The sequence below is a fragment of the Leptosomus discolor genome, chromosome 2 (genome assembly GCF_034619465.1).
Source record: "Leptosomus discolor isolate bLepDis1 chromosome 2, bLepDis1.hap2, whole genome shotgun sequence".
Taxonomy (NCBI): Eukaryota; Metazoa; Chordata; class Aves; order Leptosomiformes; family Leptosomidae; genus Leptosomus; species Leptosomus discolor.
The window spans coordinates 98,040,188-98,063,017 of NC_141392.1; the positions used below are offsets into that span (position 1 = coordinate 98,040,188).

Below are 22,830 nucleotides of genomic sequence, written 5' to 3' on the forward strand. Positions count from 1 at the left end.
GTATGTGAGAAAGTTTTATCATTTTAGAATCAAAATATCCCTTAAAATATTTACATTTTACAGTAAAAAGGATAGCAAAACACAAAGTAATGTACAAGCTTAGGTATTCAAGTTTTTGAAGCATGGAAAACGGTGGGAGAAATGAATTTACTACTACAAATCATATTTTCAAGAATTTAGGTTAAAAATGCTTTCTTATTAAAACAAGTGCAGTTTAAAGCAGTAACATTCGAGCAGCTCAGCCTTCCAATTTCTGGTCACAAACTGCTTCAGATGCTTAGGAAATACTTGAAAAACAAATGAAATACACTTGAATTACTTTATTGTACTACTGAATAATTTAAAAAAACAACTCTTCACACCACTGAGCGTGTTATATTTTGCTGTAATGTGTGTGGATTCTGAGGCTTTGCTACAGTCTTTAAAAACAGTGCAATTTAAAAAGAAGGTTATTGTATGAAATTCACCTTTAAAATTATCAGAGCATCTTAAAACAGAAGAGAGCACAAATTACCAAAGGCAGCAACTATATTGCAGACTTGACTAAAGCCAACTTCATCAGCTAAGAAAAAAATCTAAGCCTTTATTGCATATTAATAAAAGAAATCTTTAAAATTTTGAATATACAGCAATGTAAAATTTTTAAAAATATTAAACTCCTACTTCTAGCGATAGTTGGTATAATGAAAAAAAGGATGAGTATTGGTACATTGAGTGGTACCAAAACACAGACTTGTTTCTGCAAAACACCAACACTGAATAAAAAAGATGGCACAATCCTAGCAGGCTTTTTTTTTTTATACAAAGTTTTATGACATTACTCTAACAGTTTATTTAAATAGAATTTTAAAAGACTGCCTGCATCTTTTTACCTTTTGCTTTTAGTTCTGTCACTGTGGTCCCTATGTCTCTCTCTGTTCTTTTCACTTTCTCGTTCTCTATGCTTCTCTTTGCTTTTCTCCCTCTCCTTATCTTTTTCATGTGCCTGTTCTTCACTTTTAGGCTTCTCTGTCTTTTTTTCTGGATTTCTAGTCTCTCTGGGGCTTTTTCCATCAGCAGCCCTATCACTGTGTGGAGATCGCAATCTTTCTTTGTCTCTCTGTCCTTCCTCTCTACTCTTCCTCTCTCTCTCTTTTTCCTGGTTTCTGTCTCGGCGTCTATTTCTTTCAGAATCTTGCTCCCAGTATTTTTCATTGTTCCACTCTTTTTCATGTCTGTCTTTCTTCTGGTGATGGGATTCACTGTAAAATCTTTGTCTATGTTGATCATTTTTTCCTCGACTGAACGCTCTCTCCAAATGTTGTTCTTGTCTGCCCCAAGGATCACTGTGGCGTCTTTCTGGTCTCCTACTGTCTTTACTCTGAAAAAAATTTTCTGGCCCCAAAAATCTTGATTGTTTGTGAGCTGCTGGTAGCCCTTGTGCAATGGGTCCAGCATAGTGTGGTGGCTGACCTGATAAATGAGCTACTGGTGGCCATGGCATCATTGGATTTTGAGGAAAGCCAAAGCCAGGAGGAGGAAGAAGTGGAGGTGGTAAATGAGGTGGAAATCCAAACATAGGGTTGTTTTGTGGAGGGAAGTTATGAGGTGCAGGAGCCTGAAACTGAAATCCAGGTGGATTAGATTTAGGATGCTGAAAATTCTGCTGTGGAGGTCTAACAGATGAGAAGCTGCCACTTGTAATAGGGTTTGGGACTTTAGAAATAAATTCAGAACGAGAAGAGTTTTCAGTTTCAAAATGAGATGAAGTTGCTGCTGGTCCTCTTCTGAATGAGTTCACTGTTTCAATGTTTTGCATCAGTGCATCCTCCTGTGAGTGTTTGGTATCTTCCCCTTGTGATGCAAGTGCATTATCTGCTTTTGCTGCAGCTGAACTGTACTGCGTCTCACTGGTTTGCGCATCACTCTGATACGGGTTTAAGCCCACTTCTCCAGAAGACTGTTTATTCTCTGGTTCCATCTGATCATTTCCTGAAGCATTCTGTCGGTCTTCGTTTCTGCTAATGTCTCCTTCCTTGTTTTCCGAAGCATTAGCCTGCTGGCTTCGTCCCGCTGCCTGTCGTGGGTCTCTTTTAAGATTAATAAATGGCGGTGATTTAGAGGTATTAGCAGTGGTGCCTTCAGCAGAGCCTACATTAAGGTTGTTCTCATTGGGTTTTTTCCCTGCATTTGATGAGGAAGAAGAAAAGCTGGAATTTGTGGTCCTCCTACCTTCCTGTGCAACATTATCCTTGTCAGGTAACTGCCGCTTTGGGTCGTTTTCTTTACTTTCTTCAGTTTCTTTATTCTGTGACTGAGCAGACAAATTTGCTAAAAATGCTTCTGTGGAGACATCTGGAGGTTTTCCCTTAAGACTCAGCCCCATCAAAGATCCAGCACTTCTTGCAGAACTCGAGGTGCCTACAGCTGCTGTATCTACAGTTACATTAGAGTTAGTGGATTCTTGTAGATCATCCAAACCAGGCTTCACTTCACTAACTTCAGAAGTTACATCAGCAACATCCATGTTTTCTTCTTTTAAGGTTGCTTGTTCATTTAATAATGGTATGTCTTCGCTGGGACTTGCTTCTGACTTGCTGTGTTCATATACCTGCCCTGTCGTACCCAACAGGCTTTGAAGAATATCATCCACTGGCAATGGTTTATTTGCTAGCTCCAGAGTAGAAGGCTGATTTTCCCATCCAACCAGGACTCCAGGAAGAAATCTGAGCGGCTTCGGTGGTTCATGTTTGGTACTTTCCACCAACGGTTCAATAACTGCTGGAACATCTTCTGTATTAGATTGCTGAGGTTTATTTCTCTGCTTGTGTAGCACAGTTGTGAAGGAATTAAAAAAATCGTTTTCCTCTTCTTCTTCTAATGCCAACTCATGATGAGAGACTTCAGGTTTGTTAGGCTTGCTTTTCTTCTCTGGTGGCACATTACTCAAGGTACTTTCAGAAGCTTCATCCACAAAACTACTAGTAACACTTGTAACAGCAGTGATCTGTCTCTTCATTTTCTGGCGAATTATCAATCCCAGTAATAAATTTGGTCGATGTATTTCAATCCCTGCACAAAATTGTAACAGCAATTTATCACCTCCTTACATTTTGGTTAAGGCAATCATTTTAACAAAAATAACCCCCATACTCTCATAATATATTATAGAAAGAATTGATTTTATGACATTTGGAAATTCCATCATTAAACACAATCAACAATACTTAAAATAATCAAAAAAGTATTTCCACATAAAAACTATGACTTAAAATACTGCAAATTAAAATTGCTTTAAGTACTGTATCGCCCACTGTAACTTCTAAATACAGAATACGAGACAGTTATATCAGACACCTAGTCACGTAAGAAGCAGCAGAGAAGTTAAACATCATGTTAGCCTAACACAGCTGCAGTCTCGTAACAGCGGTAGCAAAGCACAAGAGGAAAAAAAAGAAGGTAAATAGCACACGTGCAACCACAATGTCTCCTCATCAACCTGTGCTAGACATACTTCTTCAAAGATGTACCAAGAGTGACTTTCTGAAATGCTTCCCTCATTGTAGGAAGCCACTGTGTTTCAAAGTATACTATTAGCTATCTCTTCACTATGTATTTTGTTCTGTATAATTTAGGTTCTTGCAAAAAAAATGATGAGTTGTAGCTCATCCTCTCTTCAATTTTGGCCCTGCCTATCCCAAAAGAAGAAATCATCCACAAACTTTTATAATCAAAATAAATACAAAATAACTCAGGTGTAAGCAGAACAACCGAGAGGCACCTCAGGATCTTTTCTTCCTTGCCCATCTGCATTTTAAACTTTCCATCATGTGTTTTTGGTTTTGGTTTTTGGTTTGGTTCCCCCCCCCCCCCCCCCCCCGGAAGTTTGGAACACTTGAGAAAAAAGCAGTTAGTACATTTAGTAAATTTCAAATAATGAAAAATACTGTTTTAAAGTTACAGTATCAATTTGGAATTCAGTATGACTACTATGATAGTTCACTTGAATCACCAAGTTTACTGGGACTGTAACCTACAAAGCTGCCTGGGTTAGAAGAAGAATGTAGTAAACAATTACACAGAGTAATTTTTTTCGACAACAATACTTTAAAGTATCAGAATAATCTTACGATGGGAAATTAACATCTTTTCAAGGAAGCTAATATAATACTAAGGAAAATTCATTACATGTTTGAACAGAATAGCTGGCATTTTTAAATTTAATTTTCTCTTGTATATCTGCTGTAAACCTCTTTAAGTAGCATTACGATAATAAAGTTTCAAATTCCAAGCTGTACTTACCAGGCCCATCAAAAGGCACAAGATGATGTGGGACTTTATCTGAGGAACCTAAAGGGATGAGGTACAAATCTTTCACTTGCTTCATGTTATTGGCCGCTACACCATAACGTTTTCTACTGCTGAAATAGGCAAACAACAATGCATAGGATATCTGATCCTCTTCAGTTACTGGGGTAAAGCGAACTACACAGATCTCCTGTTTACAAAAAGACAGAAAAAGATGGTCAGATACATTTTTCTGTGAAATTTTAATTGGTTTAGTGATTGCTCTTTATTTAAAAGCACAATTCAGAGGAGAAGAAATAGCCTCTCTAAGAAGGCAGAGAACAACAGAGAAAACGGAAGCAGAAACAGGGCCAAAAATAATTACAGAAAACTGGAGAAAAAAGATAAAAAGCATTTGGTATAAAAAAAACTAATTATAGTGCGTGTCAACACAGCCAACATTTTATCAGGTGGCTAAAGAATAAGTTTTGGGGAAGCATGCCAGCTTCCAAGTCATTATTCGCCTCGCCACCCTTAACATTACTAGAAAGCTTTACTTTGTAGTCTATTGCGTCCAAGATACCCATTAATACTGGGGGAAGACCAGTATTCAGATCCCAGAACTATGACCCAAGCCCAGCTCAGGAGTCCACACCAGGGCTGACGCTGTTTAATGGCTTAATGAATGACCTGGAAGATGGGACAGGAGACTCCTTGCAAAACTGAGATAGTACCTAATCAGGGGCAGTGGTCGATATACTGAAGGGCTGGCTGCCATTCAGAGGGACCTCAGCAGGCCGAGAAAACGGGCTGACCTTTGTGAAGTTCAGCAAAGGCAAATGCAAATTCTTGCACCTTGAGATGGAGTAACCCTACGCACCAGGACAGGCTGGGGGACTGACTGGCTGGAAAGAAGCTTGGCATAAAAGGACATGGGGGTCCTGATGGACAAGTTGAATATGAACCACCATTGCATCCATGCCAAGAAGGCCAACTGCATGGTGGGTGTCAGAACCAAAGCTGCCAGCAGGCCAAGAGAAGTGATTATTCTTTTCTATCCATCACTTGTGAGACAGGACCTGGAGAGCGCTATCTAGTTTTGGGCTCCCCAGAACAAGGACAACCTGTACACAGTGGGACAAGTCCAACACAGGACCACCGAGATGGTTTTGAATACTGTAACAGTAATAAAAAGAAAGGGTAACACTTGAGACATGTCAAGTAGTGTCTAAACATTGATGATGAGTTACTGTCTCAAAGGAATACAAGTGTTCTCAAACAGCAAATGACAGGTTAAGGTTAGATAGTAAGAAAATAAACACCACCAGCTGCCATCCATCCTGTTCAATGTAACTGTCAGTTATCCTTAAAGTTTCACGTATTTTCAAATGTTCAGGGCGGGGGTGGGGTGGGTCAGTTTTTAGGTTAAATAGGATGTATGTAAACAGCCAGCCTTCAATATGTAAAATTCTTACCTTGGTCCCTGAAGCTTTGATTTTTTCTACATACTCCCAAACAGTGTGAGGAGATATCCTCCCACCTACCTGAATACTATCAGGTAAATCCTATAAAAAAGGACAACAGAAATCTGAATTCAACATAAAAATTGTGGTAAATCCTTCGTCCAGTATCTGTTTCATATATTCAAAACATTCTTAATTATTTTAGTTCTTAAATTATAATTTTAAAATATCAATAGAAGTTACAACAGTAGAAACAAATTAATTTCAATTTTCAATATTCAAATTAAGATTTTCAGTGCAAAGTCAATGATCTGTACTAAATCAGTTATCATTCAATACCGTTCACCTATACCTCCCCAAAATTATTTATTTCAGTAACATTAACTGCAAAGCTAACCATACTGTGGCTCTGGAAACACTCAAGTTATCTCCAAGATCAAACTGCTATGGGAGTCTCACAGCTATGTATACAATAAACATTCAAAATCACAATCATGAGGGTAAAACATAACCTACACGCACTTCTATATATAAACATAAATTTGTTCTTGGATACTATCAAGTTCACCAGACTTTCAGAATCATTTGGGAACACCTAAGGAAAAATAGTTTTTTGAAATAAAGAGCACAAGTTTTGAAAAGCACATCATATTCATAAAACAATCCTTTAGTATTAAAGGGTACTGCATGCCCTGCGCTTCACTGAAGACTGACAGCAAAGTAAAGATAATCACATTAATAGAAGACCTAAGACCTTTGAATTATTAAGTTCATGCATCCTGTGTCACTGGCAAGAAGTAACACTGAGCCTTATGAGCTCTCTGATCTTTATTTTATGACACAAAATAAGCATTTACATCCTCTTCCTGCCTCTCAGAAACTGAAGAGAACACTACATAAACTCTTTTTTTTAGGGATAATTTAGTCTTACAATGGAAAGTTAGGACCAGAATTGCCACCAGACAGGCAAAAAAATAAACCCTGTCATGCAGGTTTCTGTTGCAGAAGTTGAGACGACTTCTCACACCATCAACAGAAACCACCAATTGTCAATTCTCTTCCAAAAACGGGTATCAACTCGTTTAATGCTTTGAATTCAAAACTGAGCTACAATTTTCTCACCTCTAATTCAGAAAATAGATGCCACCAAGGTTGTTATTTCAGTAGCAAATTTTGTCCTATCTTTTCTGCTACTTTATACTACAGAAGATGCTCTCTAACAAACAAAAAAAAACAGTTCAACTTTTATAAAACCAGCTTTGGAAATACGGCTGCTCATCCTCAAGAAACATTTTATAGTGAGATGAGAGCAAAACATCTTAAAATATATCAAAGAACTTGAATCCTGATGAACCATGGGGCCATGTAGGAAAAAATGAAAAATACTTTACTTACAAATATGTACCCTAACCTACATCCTCCAACAAATACTTTACTCAGTACAATGATCACGCTTCACTGCCCTTCATCATTATACTATTATTAGCCTACTAGGTAAACAAGGTGCTAAAGTTAATAAATGAATTTTTCATTCTTTGCAGTAAACATAAATACCTCCGTTAAATACTCAAAAGAGCCAGAAACTGGATAAGCCTTAATAACAAACTTTGCCACTGAAGGCATATTGATAAAACCCTTCCAGATGAAATTCAGGCGTGCCAGAAACAGACTTTCACATTCCACAGTACCAGGTGTTTCTGACCTAAAAAAATGACAAACAAAAAACCACTTTGTTTAGAACATGATACGTCATGCAAGATAATGTAAATCATAATTTTTCTTTGTAAAACAAATTACATGTCATTAAGAATTTTCTTTTTCAGCTAAGCATACTTGAGGGTCAATGAAAAGAGACAGGCAGACAACCATGTTTCTCATCTTCCAGTGGAGTAGATATATGCTACAGGAGGGACAGTCAGATAAGCAGCACATTAGTTCACTACTGTATCTTTTGAGAATGGAGAAGTTATTAAATGCTACTGAAGAGGGCACAGAAACACATACAGGTGCTGCAGACCCAGTAAGATCTTCCCCTGCCACAGGGAGTAGGGGAGAAGACAACATACTGCCTGCTGGCGTACCCTCACCCTGCTTTCCTAGCTCCTATGTGTTGTTCCAACACTGTCTGTCCACGATCTGAATACCTGCATCCCCCTTCCCTTCCCATACAAGCTGGCTCCTCATCTCGTCTCACCCACGCATCACCTCCACAGCTCCTGTGTGTGCCTCCTCCCCATTCCAGTATCATCACCTGTACAGAACAGCGGTTTCCCCCCCTTCAAAAAAAAACCCTCCATTTTGTCAACAAAGCAGCTGCAAAGAATAAATGGAAAGACTTAAATAATTTCACAGGAGAGTGTTTCTCAACCTGAGGGTTTCTGCATGGAACATTTTAACCTCTCCCAACACGTTGTTATCAAAACATTCCAGGCATACTATTAGCGTTTTAAGCTAGCTGCCCAGTACTAGATGTTGTGCTGTTACAGAGTTTCTTTCTGTCTACACTAGACATTCCTTCTTTCAGTCTTCAGCAAGCTATTCCACTGTCCTTGGCAAAGGATCATGCTGTCCTGATAAAGGCAGAACTTCAGCACAAACACTGGTCAATTCTAAATAACTGGGAGTTGATGTTTTTCTAGAAAATCCTACCTCACACCAGAAAAAAAAAAAGCCTTATGAACTGCAATTCCCTCTTTAGTGGGTCACAGAGTAGACTGTGGAAGAAAATGAAGAGGGCTGACAGTAAATATGACAAAACATCAAACAAGCTGCTGTTAACTGTCATTTCTAGAAAAGTGTTGCTTTGAGATTCGAAACTAACCTGATTTATCAGTGTAAATGCTCTCTTAACAGCAATTTCAAATTCCCTAGCTTTATATATACACAGACACATTCAATTGCAGCACTGTACATACTACATTCCTTAATAGCAAAATACAACACGAAATCTATATCCTGACTTTTTTAATATGAACTCATATGCCTTTTTAGACCTTGTTGCACCAGAAAAATTAAGGTAGTTTACTTTTCACCAAAAGAAAATGTGGTAATTACGAGTTTGTAACCTCAACAATGTATGTAGTATTATGCATATAAATGCACAGCATAATTTATTCCAGCAGAGAATCCCATTCCTAATAAGAGATGCACAACTTCAAGTACACAAAGGGATTCATGAAATGCCATTAAAAAAATGAGCCTTAGCCACAATAGCTTAGCAAGATTAATAGTGTCTTTCATTTAAAAATACTGTTTCTACAGTTGATATTACTTTGGGAGAGGTGTGAATGATGATTTTGATGAGTCTTTCTTATCATCTTCCAGTAACTCTGAAGCTAAAATACTTGATGTTGAAGAAAGTGCATCTGCAATGCTCTCTGCTTCATTGTCTGACTGCTTCCGTGCTACTCCAACAGACACTTTCACTTTTTTTGCAGAAAGATCATCAGTAGGTGGTGCCATTCGGCCTGTAGAGAATGAATTGCAATGGTTTTTTTTATTTTTTATTAAAAAAACAAAAGAGGATTTCCTCTGAATACATGAAAGAAGCACTAAAAATACTACATACTGCCTTTGAAGTGAGATAAGATGAAGAAATTATACATTTTATACAATGTATAGATTTATACAATATTATACATAAATATTGCCACTGTAATGGGATAGGACAAAGAAACAAGAAATCAACAATAGCATGTACACCCATCAAAGGGATTTCCTTCTCTGCAGTCTTTTTTAAATAGAAGACAAGTTTATGACAATAGCACATCATTTTAATATTGTCTCTTGTCTAAATTATGAGGTAAAAAACTGCTTCCACATCTTTGTCAGCAAACTAGGGGAAAAACCCCATTTATTTACATTCTTGAGGTATGCTGAGATTTATGACTGAAAAGCATTATATAAGCATGATGTATTTATTTTTATATGCTTTTCAAAATTACCTATGCAGATTTTGCAGTTAAGATCAAAAAGATGATTTTTATGTTGACTTGTGGTGTCCGGAGATGCAGATTCATTTACTTCTTTATCTTTTTCAGCTTCCTCAGACTTCTCAAACAATTTCATATTAGGTTCCTACGAAAAGTCAAACACATCACAGTTAGACTTTTTTTCTGGTTAATATTCCTAATATTGCTATTCATATTGCTTAAATATTTTATGGTATTTTCTTCCCTTCAGACATAAATCTCTCCCTTCAGCTGTGTCGTCTTAAAAGGCTATCGCAAAATCTACAAATGCATTAGAAGAATGAATTTGTATTCCTAAATATCTTTTAGGTAAGATTTAGAATGTTTTCTACTATTGACAGAATTCATCATACAGTCATGGACACAACACGGCAAAAACAAAAACACCAGGTCCAAAAGTGAAAGTCAATAAGGATAAAAGAAAAAAAAAAAAAACAGATCTAACATATAATTACAGATCTGAACAACAAAATCATAAACAAACCACTTTATAACCATATTATCTATGACCTAAATACACTGCATTGCCATGTTTTCTTTTCTACCTGAATTTCCATTACTTCCTCTTGTTCTTTTATTGGCGTTTCACTTTCAATTTCTATTTCTCCTTTGTGTGTAATTTTTGTAATAGGTCTTCTTTCAACTTCCCTCTGTTCTTTCTCAATCATTTCAATTGTCTGTAAAAACAGGAAGTCACGTATATTTACTTCCATACAATAACATTTGGAAAGCCATATATATAGCAATAGAAAATAGGATTGCAATTAGAAAACCCTCTGGGGAAAAAAGAATGCATTGTTATTTTGCAAGTGTCAAGTAGTTTCACAAAGCAAATGCACAAGCAGCCAGTCTAACTTCACCTACAGTGCAGCAAGTACTTAATCAGGCATGTACTTAAACTAGCTATAAAGCAGACCTTCAACACTGAATTTGAAGGCGGCAATTCTGGTTTTCCAAGAGCTAAAGAAAAAAAATGCATCAACTCTTTTCCCATGATAAGAGGGACAACGTAGGACATAAATACATACAGACTTTCATCACTTTTCAAGAGCTTGTATTTTAGTACATAAACTTAACCGTCTACCTCAAAAAAAATTTAAATGTTTTCTTAAAGTAATGGATATGCTAATTCTGATCAGCACTGCTGCTTTGCTCTATTGAAAAAAACAAACCAACCCAAAAATCATAAACCATGACTTCTAAAATTGCTTCTTAGAAGTCAAATGAAACATTGCTCTTTACACGTCGCATTCCATTTCAACTTCCAGAAATTTTGAAGTATTTCTCTAAAGTATTTAGGACCCTTTATAATTTTGGAGCAGCTCACACTTTTCTTTTGGGGCTGTTCCTCACAGCAGTGGACTATTGTTTTGTACAGTCTGTTTTCAGTATTGCATTGATGTTTATAAAAATAAATGTAATAAAGATGTACTACAAATGACGGGCTTTGAACAGCTACAAAATAAACAAACTTTTCATGCCTTTCTAGGCCCTCAAAACAACTCTGAGAACAGAATAATTCAACAACAGTTTTTGCATAGGAACTAGCTAAAAGTTGTCACGATTCATAAACGGGTCTAGTCACCATATGCAAAGAAAAGGAAAAAACCACAGGAATAATTAATGTTGCAATGCGAAGTGCAGTCTCTAAAACGGCATCCCACTGTACCGAATCACTTAGCACTGAACATTCTTTCATTCTGAGGACACACAATTCAAGAGGATGAATTTCCATCTATTCTGTGTTACGCTACATACGCATTAATTTTTTATTGGAACTCATCAGATATAACCCACAATTCCTAGTATCATAAAACCCAAACACAAAACGCATATCAGTTAACACTACCCAAATTTTGTGCCTTTCAGTTCTGTGAAGGAGCCTACAAATACCAAAGATGGATCTTCCAACATAAATCCAGATTTTGTAAACTAGAAAACTTGATGCTGTAAACCGGACATTTCCATACAGCTGCAGTTAACTATTATCAGACTAAATGCCCAATAAACAGGGTAATATATAAGAACAGGGCATTTTCTATAAAAATAATACTCTTCACATTCCTGCTTCCCCTTCTAAACTGTCAACACATCTATAAATAGTGTGACTTTCTGTTTCAAGAAAAGTAATGCTCAAACTAACCTAAGAAAACTTCCTACACTTTGTTGTGGGTTTTTTTCAGGTTTTATTTTTCCTTTAGACTGCTTTTCTGACTGGCAGATCAGGTTTTCAGTTTCAGGTTTACATCTTGGTAGGTGAACCGTCATACTCCATCAGTATGTAAGTTATAAACAATACCAGTTTGTTTTGTCCAGAGGGATCTTTCTCCCTTTATATGAAACTGTTGTCTATAAAGCTCCAGCTAGCTTTAAAATCTTGTTGGAAATAAGGACAAAGAAGCCTTCACTCTTGAGACAGAAGAAAGTAAGAGCAAGCAGCAACAAAGTTGCATGGCAAAAGAAAATGCATGGTTTCCCCCGTTCAGGAATTTACTACACTCACTTCTGTCCTAACAAACCCTTTGGGTTCTGAATACCAAATAAATGAAATAGATCCTCCTGATTAGTCAGAGCTGCTTTATGCAAACACACATTCTGTTCTTTCTCCATACACTTAACCTGAAAACAGAAGTTAAATATGCTTAGGCAGTCAACTATACAACAGCAGTTGACAAATCTCACATGTCTGTTTTCCCTCTGTCTCCAAGCAGCCAGTTCTTTGGAAGCCAGTTCTTCTGGGCTCATTTTTATTAGATGGTCTGGAGTAACCTCTCCTTTCAGTACTTTCTTAAATAATATCTGGAAGAAAGAAGATAAATTAACTATTGCTGTCAAGACAAAACCAGCTCGCAGCAGGAACTAAAGCAGAGAAGCAACATACAACATACTCTACACAGCTATATGGATCACGTGGTTTTATAATTATGTCCCACTGTAGGAAGTGGTCCTAGATTTTGTAACATAAAAAAGCTCAATTCCAGAGTTCCATTTATTCTACATAACAGAATGTATCTATGTATACCCTTAATGATCATATGTATAATTAACTGTTGTTCCAAAGGAGAAAGTGAGTTTATGCCCACTGCAGCAGCAACTCATGACTTTTTTTTCCCCAAAGCTGCAAATTCCCTGTACCACACAGCAGAAAGAAGCTAGTATTAAAGAGGACGTCTATGCTTCTTAACTAACTGAACTGAATTCCTAAGGTAAAAAAACCCCACATAATTTAGCAGTATGAGCAAAGAGAAGCCAGTGACAGAAGTTTGCCTGTTCACATAATTTACAGTTGTCTATTTATAATAATAAAATACTATAGACAAAGAAACTTGATGAGAATAGCTGATAAAAGGACAAAAGACAGGAGTTGGGGAGGTGAGTATGATGTTGAATAGAAAGTGTGAGCACATCATCTTTTCTATAATGTGCTCATAGAAAGCAGGAAAGAGAGTGAAGACCAAGCTTGAGAAACCTGGGTATGAAAAAGCACAGGGAGACAAGCTACTCGTCAGAAACAAAAGTGCAGTAAGCAGCAAAGAGCTGGTGAGAGCAGGGACATGCAAACAACAGATCAGTGGTAAAGACAAATGCTTAAACTAGGCAAGCTATATCCACTACACTTTGAAACCCCACTATAAAAAGTACGCTGGGAGCAAGGAGTTGAAGAATTAATGATGGGGAACAAGCAAAAAAGAACACAGGGAACACTGAGTGTGCAAGACAAACAACATCAAAGAGACAAGGAAGCCTACAAAAAATTAACAAACAGGACAGACTGTGAAAGGATTAATAATATATCTACACAGAAGGCTGTTCCTTTAATCTACAGCAAATAAATTATTTCTGTAAAGCCCAACAGACAAATAATACATACATTATTTTTAGGATCTTTTAGATTGAACATTAAACTTCTGTATTTGTTCTTATACTTTGAGTCAGTGTCCCGAAAAAAAGAAAACAGCTCTCTTTCAATCCTTGTGGCAACCTTTGCTGCTCTCTCCTCAGGAATCTTTAAACTGGAGTCTGTCAATCTGTGAGAGAACACACAGACAAAAATTACCAAATGCTTCCAAATAAGTAATATTTTTTTTCTCTGCCTTCTGAAAGAAAATAATTACAAATACAAATTACTAATTTTGTTTAATAATATATCTTTACCTTTTCATCAGAATTTCCTTAAGAGACTGCTTGACACTTTGTCTTATCTGATCAGCAGAAGGTTTGGAAGCTGGCACGGCTGGCAGGTGTGTTGCACTAATGGATGCTTTCTCATTTTTCTTTTTCTTTATCTCTTGTTTCTCATGAACACCTATCAAACAGAATTAAAAACTGTAAGCTACTCAAGCAACTACTATAAACTTCTACTATTGCTGGATGTCATGAAGTTTTAAACTGCTAAGAATTGACCTTCAAGGAGAAGGAATGGATTCACAGGGTGGTTGGGTTTGGTTTTTTTTTCCTTATTTCATTTTGGATTTTGTATTACATAGATTACTCCAGAAACAACTTCCTTAGCAGAAACATACAGGACTTTTGCCCTTTGACTTAAGGTATTTTCTTCTACAATGAACCAGATAACCAGTGCTTATTAGCTTGATTTTAAGTAGGTTTTTTGACATAGCATGGATTATTTTTTTCAGCGAGTAAACTGAGAACTAATGTACTGGGAAGCATGTGTTATAAACACCTTAAACTTTAAAGTAACATTTTTTCATTAAAGTTAGCATTTCCTTATCTGTTAGCCATCAAAAGTACTTCAATTATAACAATCTCAGCTTCTGATTCAGGTAATAGACACTTTTAAACAAGGCCATTATAAGGTTTGTGTCATAAATAATACAAATAATGGCAATTTCTGATCAAATTAAAATCATTAAAGCAAAAAAACCCGAATTCCTTCAAACTTTAATTTTCAGAGTGTCAACTGAAAGCTCATTTGTCTCAGCACATGAACACTTCACTGATTTAGAGCAGCAGTCTTCTATTTATGAAAGCAATGAGAAATAAACAGTAATAATTTTTTCACTTTCTGCTCTGAAAAGAAACAAATAGAAGGCTGATAAAGATCTAACTTGAGTGTTCGACAGTAGAAAGAAGTATTTATTATTACTTTCTCCTATTGAAACTCATTCATGCGACTACGATCCCTATCAAAATTACTGATTTCCTCTGCCCCATCAGCAAGCTGATACAGACCTGAGACACCTGTTTGCCATTCTGTGCCATCATCTAAAGCATTCATATGCTAGGCTTCTGAAGTAAAGCAGCTCTAATAATGCGTTTATTTGCTCAATACATTTTTTTGCTCATCTCCCCCTCAGAAGGAGGATGAAGAACCTAACTAGAACCTTTCAAAAAATGTAGCCTGAGGGGGTCAGGGGAAATGAAAAATCTCCACATGCCAGCAACATTTTGGCAAAGTTTCAACCATCTGAAAACACAGTCCCGTAACAGGGAAGTGACGGGCAAGATTAGCAATAAACAATGCTGCTATAAGCATAATTCAAAGCAGTTAAGAAATTAAGACAAATGTGCTGCTTAATAATTTTATGCTAAATGAGACTACCAAGCCTCCCCTCTGCTTAAAAATGATTTTTACATTAACTTCTATTCTGAAATCATCACTGTAACAATCTTTTTGTCATCTCCTAGTTCAACTCAGAATTTCAAAGCTGAACAAGGTATTGGACGTCTGAAAGATACCATTCGGTATAAAATACTTACATTCAGATTTACATTTAACCCTGACATTTTCAATTGTTTTCTTCCACCAATGAGAGTTTCTAGAATGCAACAGCATTGGCAAAAGACCAGAAGAGCAGATGTCAGGTTTTTTAGACAAGAATTCAAAGCTTGAGTTCAGGAGTTAAAGACACAGCTCTCACGCCAAATCTCACTAGCTGAGATTTCAGTCCCAAATGACAGCAATTTCATATTACCATGATCTTAGAAGAGTAAGTCTTCCTGGAAGGGAGCGTGGGAGGGGATGGAGGTTGCTGGGAGGAGAAATAGGTCCCTTCAACCTTCTGAATAAAATTTAGATGAAAATGTGATGTCTCAGTGTGCAATATAAAGTTCACCTTTGAAATGAATCAATACAACTACTTGTCAATTTGTGCAAAAGACATCAGTAAGTCAAATGGTAACTTATACAGCAATTAAAACCCTTTTATGCATATTAAGTATTTCATAGTATTTTATGGAAGAGTATTTCCAAGTTTTCTGCAATGTGAAATAAAGTTTAATACAGAGATATCGTTGTGTACTTTTTCTCCCATTGTTGATTATGTGAGCATCCTCTACTATTCAAACAGGAAACACACACCCCCCTACACAGGAAACATTTACCAGCTAAATAAAATTGAAAAAGAAACGAGAAATAAAAATCATAATCATCATGGGAACAAACAGCTCTTCAGATCATCATCCCTTGCACTACAGAAAGTGGTCTGAAAAAGCGATACTATAAAGAAAGTCACCATCTTTCACACCACATATATATGAATTATAGTGTGAAGTACTTCACCAAACCTCACTACCTGATTTTGTGGACCTTTCAACCACACTAAGGGATTCTTTACTTATTTTTTCATTTTTGTCTTCAGGGGACCGCCGAGGAATTACAGCAGTTTGTGATGCTTTTCGAGCAGGAACATGTTGCCCCTTTTTAGCATCTGAGTCTCTGGACTCTGACAAGTTCTTCCCATCACCAGTTTCCTGAAATAAACATTTACACATGTTAGCATGCTACTGAATGCTGCAACGAACCACTACGTAATTACCACACATTTTTTCCCATTCATTTTCTTTTTAAGTATACTGTGTAATGAATTCCTTGGATCTATGCACCACCATACAGTGTTTTCTAAAATGCTACTGAACAATATCCCAAATTACAGCCAAGTACTGCTTAACAATCTCTCCAAAATATTGACTGAAAACACATCACAAACAATTTGCAGTTAGGTTCTATGTTGAAAACCACCATGTTTTCAGTTATTTTAAAATGTCAGGGATATCAACGAACATCCCTCAACCAGTTTTAGCCACGTATCCACAGGAAGTCACCCATGTTTAGAAAGCACATGTAAACCAAAACTAAACAGAATAGCTTACATGTCAGAATTACAACACTTCTATTTGGAAATAAGACAAAAATGTTTACTGATGATTAAGTTATGATTAATATGATGCTATATAATAAAAGACTCTAAAGAACTGTAATAATCTCGCTGCTCTTGCAAATTATCCTTTGGTTAGGAAAATGAGACAGAAAGAAAGTAGGAACGCCCTAATTAAAGTGTTAGGCATTTTCTTCTACAATCTGAAGTTAAAACAATGAAAACTGAAATACTGTTTTCACATTGGTTTACAGATATTTAAAAGATCTGTGGTTTATATTATACAACAAATTGACAGATGCCCTGTAAGTGTTTAGAAATCTTAAAGAAAAAAGCAAAGTTCTTCACCATTTCTGTATACACCTATGTGTATACACATGCATGTGACGTGCACATAACCCTGCTCAATATAAGAGGAGTTTAGCAATATCATCTCGAAAGAGTCAAGCCAGCTACAAAATGTAGCAACTCTGAAAACAATAATTGAAAAGTTTTAAATTAGATTATCAAAAATGTTTGACACATGGTATTTTAAATGGTAGGGGCTTAGAAGGAAACTCCTTCTATCACCAGTAATTAAAAGAACTTTTAGCATTAAATAAGACTCACCCGTCTGAAGATTTTGACTTTGTGCTTCCCAGCATCCTCTGTTTGCTTTGTTTTTTCAGCTGTTACATTTAGATTACAAGTAGGTGTTTGCTTCGACATCCCAAATTTTTCACACTCAATTGCTTTTTCTTCTCTATGGATTTCAAGTTTCACTTGAGCATCTGGTACACTTTGATCAAAACACTCCATTTTTTTGTCTTCTTCAGCACAGCATTTCACACACACATATTCTTTATCTTCTTCACCCATCTGCTGCGCTTGAGAGAGACTCAGTCCAACACAGTCACCATGAAACCAATCATCGCATCTACCACAGCCTACCATAAACCTGAGGGAAAAAAAAAAAAAATTCAGACACAAGTCAGTGTATTGACTACAAAAGAAGATACAGCAACTTAAGCAGAAAGTAACACTTGTTTTGATTTATGCATCTCAATAATTCGCTCTCACCTGGTAAGTGATTTTCTCTGTAGCTTTACATCCATCTCCAGCCTTACGACATGGTATGATCTTCCTCAGAAATATTTTTCTGGCCTTTTTGCCTTTTGCAGTAGTCCAAGAGACCATCATAACCTCATTATGTTTTTGTAACCTGCCCCCAAATCCTACCAACAGGACTTTTTCAGAGTACTATTAAAAAAAATTTTGTATGAATGTAAAAAATAATTCCAAAAACCATCACCAAAACTCTCAAAAGCAATAAACTTGTGTTTGAGAAGACTTGAAAATTTTCTGGCAAGATCGGATTATTCTTGCTTTCCTTCAAATATGATCATCATCCTTACAGGAAAAACGTATCAGCAACTGCAATCTTTCACAGCAGCAAGAGACGTTTAAGGATTTTGTCAAATGAGATGAGCACAGAAACATCAAGCTGTTCTAAATTGTTTGTATTTTACATCACATTCCTTCGACCATTATTACTGAATTATATCCAGAAAGCTACTTTTTAATCTTCTTACTGGTGAGTAAGGGGCCAGGAGTTTGGCTTCCAACTACATCTGTCTAGCTTGCAGTGACTGGTTGGTTTGTTTTAAATAAGGTACACACCTCTCGTGTCGCTTAGCTATTTCGCTCAGAGCTAACAGTTAAAGAACGTTTCAAACACCAAAATGAGTATCATTTAAAAGACATCTTTCATTTCAGTCACTTCAACTGCTTCATTATTTTAAAAGAAAAGTAACTTTAGGTACAGATAGTATTTTCAAAGTGTTGCAAAGATCACTCAGTCTAAAATAGAACTGTGATTTCTGACTACTTTGTGGAAGCATTTCAAAAGCTTCATTAGGTATTGCTAGTACCTAACTGCACTGATAGGTACAATTTCCAGTGGAACTCTTTGGGAAGGATGAGGAATTTCAAAGTTGTTCAGGTTAAACACCCCAACAAATCTATTTCAGGAGATTTACATGATAGTAACTATTTTTTACAATCCTTTCTTACAATAACGAACCTGGCATCTTTAGCAAAGATCTGCTTTCAAATGAGGTAGAAAGATCTCTGGAATTATCTACTTTCCCCTTTTACATCTTTTGGTTTTGTTTTATATTTACATAAACTATATTAAATATATGTATTATTATATATATTTGTCTGGATGAAGAAAATCCAGAAAGGCTGCAAGTGCATTATGAAAATTATGGGCTCTCTGTTAATACTGAAAAATTACTGACTGAATTACTAGTTTTTAAACTCCATAGAGTACAGACCTGATTTTAAAAGTAATTCATGGAACGCTGATTATTTCAGCAATATATTCAACAACCTAAATACACTGACCTGCAAATCCTGTTTCTTTAATCTAATATCCTATAAATCTCTTCTGTAAGATGATTCTAAGGAAAATGATTCCTAACTTATGTATGTTCCTATTCAGGCTAGGATCTGCTATCTGCTCACTCATCTACTTCGCAAAGCCATATAAATATTACAAAAAACATGCTTAGAGAAATTCTCATTCTCCAGAACTGTAAATGAACACTCCAGATGGCTCCATGCAGGCATTGTATTCAAGAACAACTGGTATCTCAAGAGATGAAAATTCTTCCTATCTAACAGCAGATGTCTGAAACAGAACAGAAGATATTGTGGCTTTATGTGCTCTCCTTGCTTACCCCAAACAAATCAGGATTAAATTCTGCTGAAGTAAATAGTCTTTTAATGCAAAATGAGTCTCAGAAGTTTTAAAGCTCCAGCAGTTTGAGAAAAAGATCTTTGTCAGCTTCACTAGCCTATGATGCTTTTTGCTAGATTTGAAGGAACCAGTTTTTAATCTAGTTTATGAAGAAAACTATTTTCTCATTTCTAGTGTTGTTTTTTTCCGAGCTGCAAGTACATTTACGGTATTACCTATCACTAGCAAACAATATCCGTCCATCTATTTAGCAGTTTCAATTAGGACAGCAGAGATTCTTTCATGTTTTGTCAGTATCTCACTCTTTCCAGATCCATGTTCCAGCAAAGTGAAGATACAGGAAAGGTAACATGAGGGGACAACTGCTTCTGATGGTCTTACCAGAGCAAAACTAAGCATTCATGAACAAAATAGGAAAATAAGAGAGAAGCAATGGAACTTCAACACAAGATGACTGCTCCTTTCTGAGAACCTAGAGCCAAATATGTGATGACAGGAAATATAGTGAGTGCCTGTTTCACAACCGCAAGGATCCACAAGGGGACGCTTTACAAAGGATACGTCTCGTACCACTGCAAGAGAATACTAGTAAAGCTTTAGGAACACTGAAACTGGCTACAAAAATTCCAAACATAAGATTTTCTGCAGAACTGAAATAAGATCAAAGCATTCAGTCAAGTGCTTCTTGATTAAAGGATATTTTAGTGTACTAATGAATGAATGCCTGTTTGTTAAAAACAGGAAACCAAGATTATACTGTCTTGAAGCCACAACTGCTACTACTTGAATTTTTATTAAACTTACATGTATTTTTTCCCCAGTTAGTAAATTCAGGCATTGGAAACTAATTTGTTAAATGAGCAAAGCAGATTGCAACTGATAAAAATTTTGATTAGTATTCAGAAAATGGACTAAATTTGCACAAGAAGAGAGATTTAACTCCAGAGACCGAAATATACAAGACGCTGACCATCTTCAACTTTATATTGACAGCTTGTGGAATTTTTCAGCTTAGCTCACAGGTAGTAAGCAGACAACAGAGATGGTGTATAACATAAGTAAAGCATCAGGATAGGCATCCAGTCTTTCATCTTTATTTTCAGGTCTATCCAAAAAAAAGTAAAAACACCCTATAATGAATTCAAGTCAGAAAAGATCATTCTTCACTAAGAATATACATTAAGACGGACAGATGTCATTCAAGCCATCATAAGCAAACTACTGAAGATGGAATACCCATTTGGCTTCATTCCAGTCTTCACAATAAGGTCTCAATTACACCATATTTAAACACACACAATAAAACTTCAGAATTCAGGATTCAGAAGCTAAGACTACAAAGAGAATCTGGAAATGACCATGAAAACTGTACTATATAACACAATGTAGTGTTTACAATTATCTTATTTAAGCCTAGTTATACAAAATGGTAATAAAAATATTGGTGCTGCCTGCCCAAAAAATTCACTTTTCCACTAGTATTTTCACACTAGACAACTACAAGGCTGCAACTTCTGAGCCTGGGAGAGAACATACTGATTTTGATACCAGTAGTGTAAATAATCCTTTTTACCGTAAGGCCACTTTTACATTGTTATCTGTTTCACCCATGTGCACATATAACACAACTGTGACTTTTAACAGCAATTATAATTGGGTAATGGGCATGCTCAAAGACTAAAAATGGAAGTCAAGGGAAACTGAAGCCTGGCTTGAAGGATCAAGGATGTCCACTTGCACAGCTGCCAGTTGTGACTGAAGAGGTTCTGATATCTTGGACTATTAAAACACCAAAGTTTCTGACTGTAGATTGCTTCAAGTTTGAAGAGCAGGAGTTTTACCCATGTTGTAAGGCTGGATTGGAAGATGTAAAGCTGAAAGAGAAAGAAAAATTTGTTTTAAAATATTAAATCACGCCACATTCAATAACACAATTGCTTTCACTGGCCTTTAATAAGGCCAAAATTTTCTTCAAGAAAAAAAAAAAAAAATCGAAAAAGAGCTGACAAGTGACAGCACTAGAGTTCACTGGGACCTTTGCATAGAGTATGTTATTGTTTCATTCCTTTAAAGAATCCTCTTGGTAGTCCACACATCTCACCTTAAAATTAGAAAGTAACAGATGATACACAAAAAGAGAGAGATAATAACGCAAACCCTCCACAGTCTCTCTTAGGATTGGGAGATTTTCTTTGGTGTGTTATTTGCAGCAAATTAATTTCATCTGTTAGATGAAAAATTTAGGCTTGGATGATTTATTTTCAAAACATACAGGCCATGTTTTAAAATTCATTTACATACATTCAATTTATGTAACAAAAGCAAGTTTCCAGAGAAATCCACTACTGTGAAATCAGATTTTACAAGTAAAATGGGCAGAAACCATCTCATTCAAAATAATTGTTCATTGTAACACTATACTTACAAGTAAAACAAAAGACAAAAAATTTGGAGCTGTCAGAATATTTCAGTGTGGACCAGTAATCAGCACTTCTAAGATTAATTAATAATGTAAGACACATTGCCACAGATAATCATTTACTTCAGAAATAACTGTCTCTCTCTAGTCCTTTGCATTTGTGGTACAAAGCATACAGAAAACACTGAAAAAGGACTCTAATCTTAAAAAAAAAAAGGCGGCAAATCTTAAATTATTCGAAATGACACCCTAATCCCAAACTCACCTAAGAGGAGTAAAACCTCTGTTCACAAACTTTAAGGACTTCAGTATTTAAAGTGTGTCCCACATCTGCATTTTCCCCTCCTTTATTGACACTGTTCACCAATCTTTTATAAAATCTGTTGTAAAGTTTATATTAGCTGTGTCTCAGCTAGATTGCTGTTACAGTCTGGTCAATGTTAATGCAGAGACACTGCACGGAGGCAATTGTTTCTCCTTCAGCTAATAAAGATGTTACTAGTAGAGAAGACAGGCTCTGCTAAAGCTGCCGTGAACATGCTCCACATCAGTGTAGTCGTATGAGCTTGATTCAGAACTCAAGTTAAATGAGAGTTTTAAAAAAAAAAAAAAAAAAAAAAATCAGCACTACGTTGTCAGAGCACATATACATGAGCAGCTTCCCTTGTTTGCTTTTTATACAAGTCTAACACAGGTGATATGATTTTTCAGGTTTTGATCCTCTAGAAAAAAGAACAACCTATCTTCAAAGAAACACTATCAGCAGATCTCTTTACACGGAATTTGCAGCATAGGAAAAAGAGTGCAAACTTATTTCCTAAGGATTAAATTTTAATAATCCATATTTTAG

At 36.1% G+C, this 22,830-nt stretch overlaps 1 protein-coding gene across 3 annotated transcripts in view; it reads right to left on the bottom strand.

Annotated features, from left to right (window-relative positions):
- Window positions 1-22,830, bottom strand: part of PHF3 (PHD finger protein 3) — a 51,620-nt gene continuing 28,790 nt past the window's right edge. For 2 of the 3 annotated variants that reach the window (XM_086482492.1, XM_009947713.2), the window contains exons 4-15: window positions 17,428-17,755; window positions 16,237-16,414; window positions 13,856-14,006; window positions 13,572-13,728; window positions 12,383-12,499; window positions 10,246-10,377; window positions 9,674-9,806; window positions 9,001-9,196; window positions 7,284-7,431; window positions 5,742-5,831; window positions 4,282-4,477; window positions 1-3,051 (exon numbers count right to left, since the gene is read on the bottom strand). In XM_086482492.1, the coding sequence (XP_086338618.1) occupies window positions 869-3,051; window positions 4,282-4,477; window positions 5,742-5,831; window positions 7,284-7,431; window positions 9,001-9,196; window positions 9,674-9,806; window positions 10,246-10,377; window positions 12,383-12,499; window positions 13,572-13,728; window positions 13,856-14,006; window positions 16,237-16,414; window positions 17,428-17,755 (4,009 nt within the window). In that variant the 3' untranslated portion in view covers window positions 1-868. Of the gene's footprint in view, window positions 3,052-4,281; window positions 4,478-5,741; window positions 5,832-7,283; window positions 7,432-9,000; window positions 9,197-9,673; window positions 9,807-10,245; window positions 10,378-12,382; window positions 12,500-13,571; window positions 13,729-13,855; window positions 14,007-16,236; window positions 16,415-17,427; window positions 17,756-17,877; window positions 18,217-22,830 lie in introns of those variants that run through there. The other variant, XM_086482493.1, reaches the window with a different exon arrangement.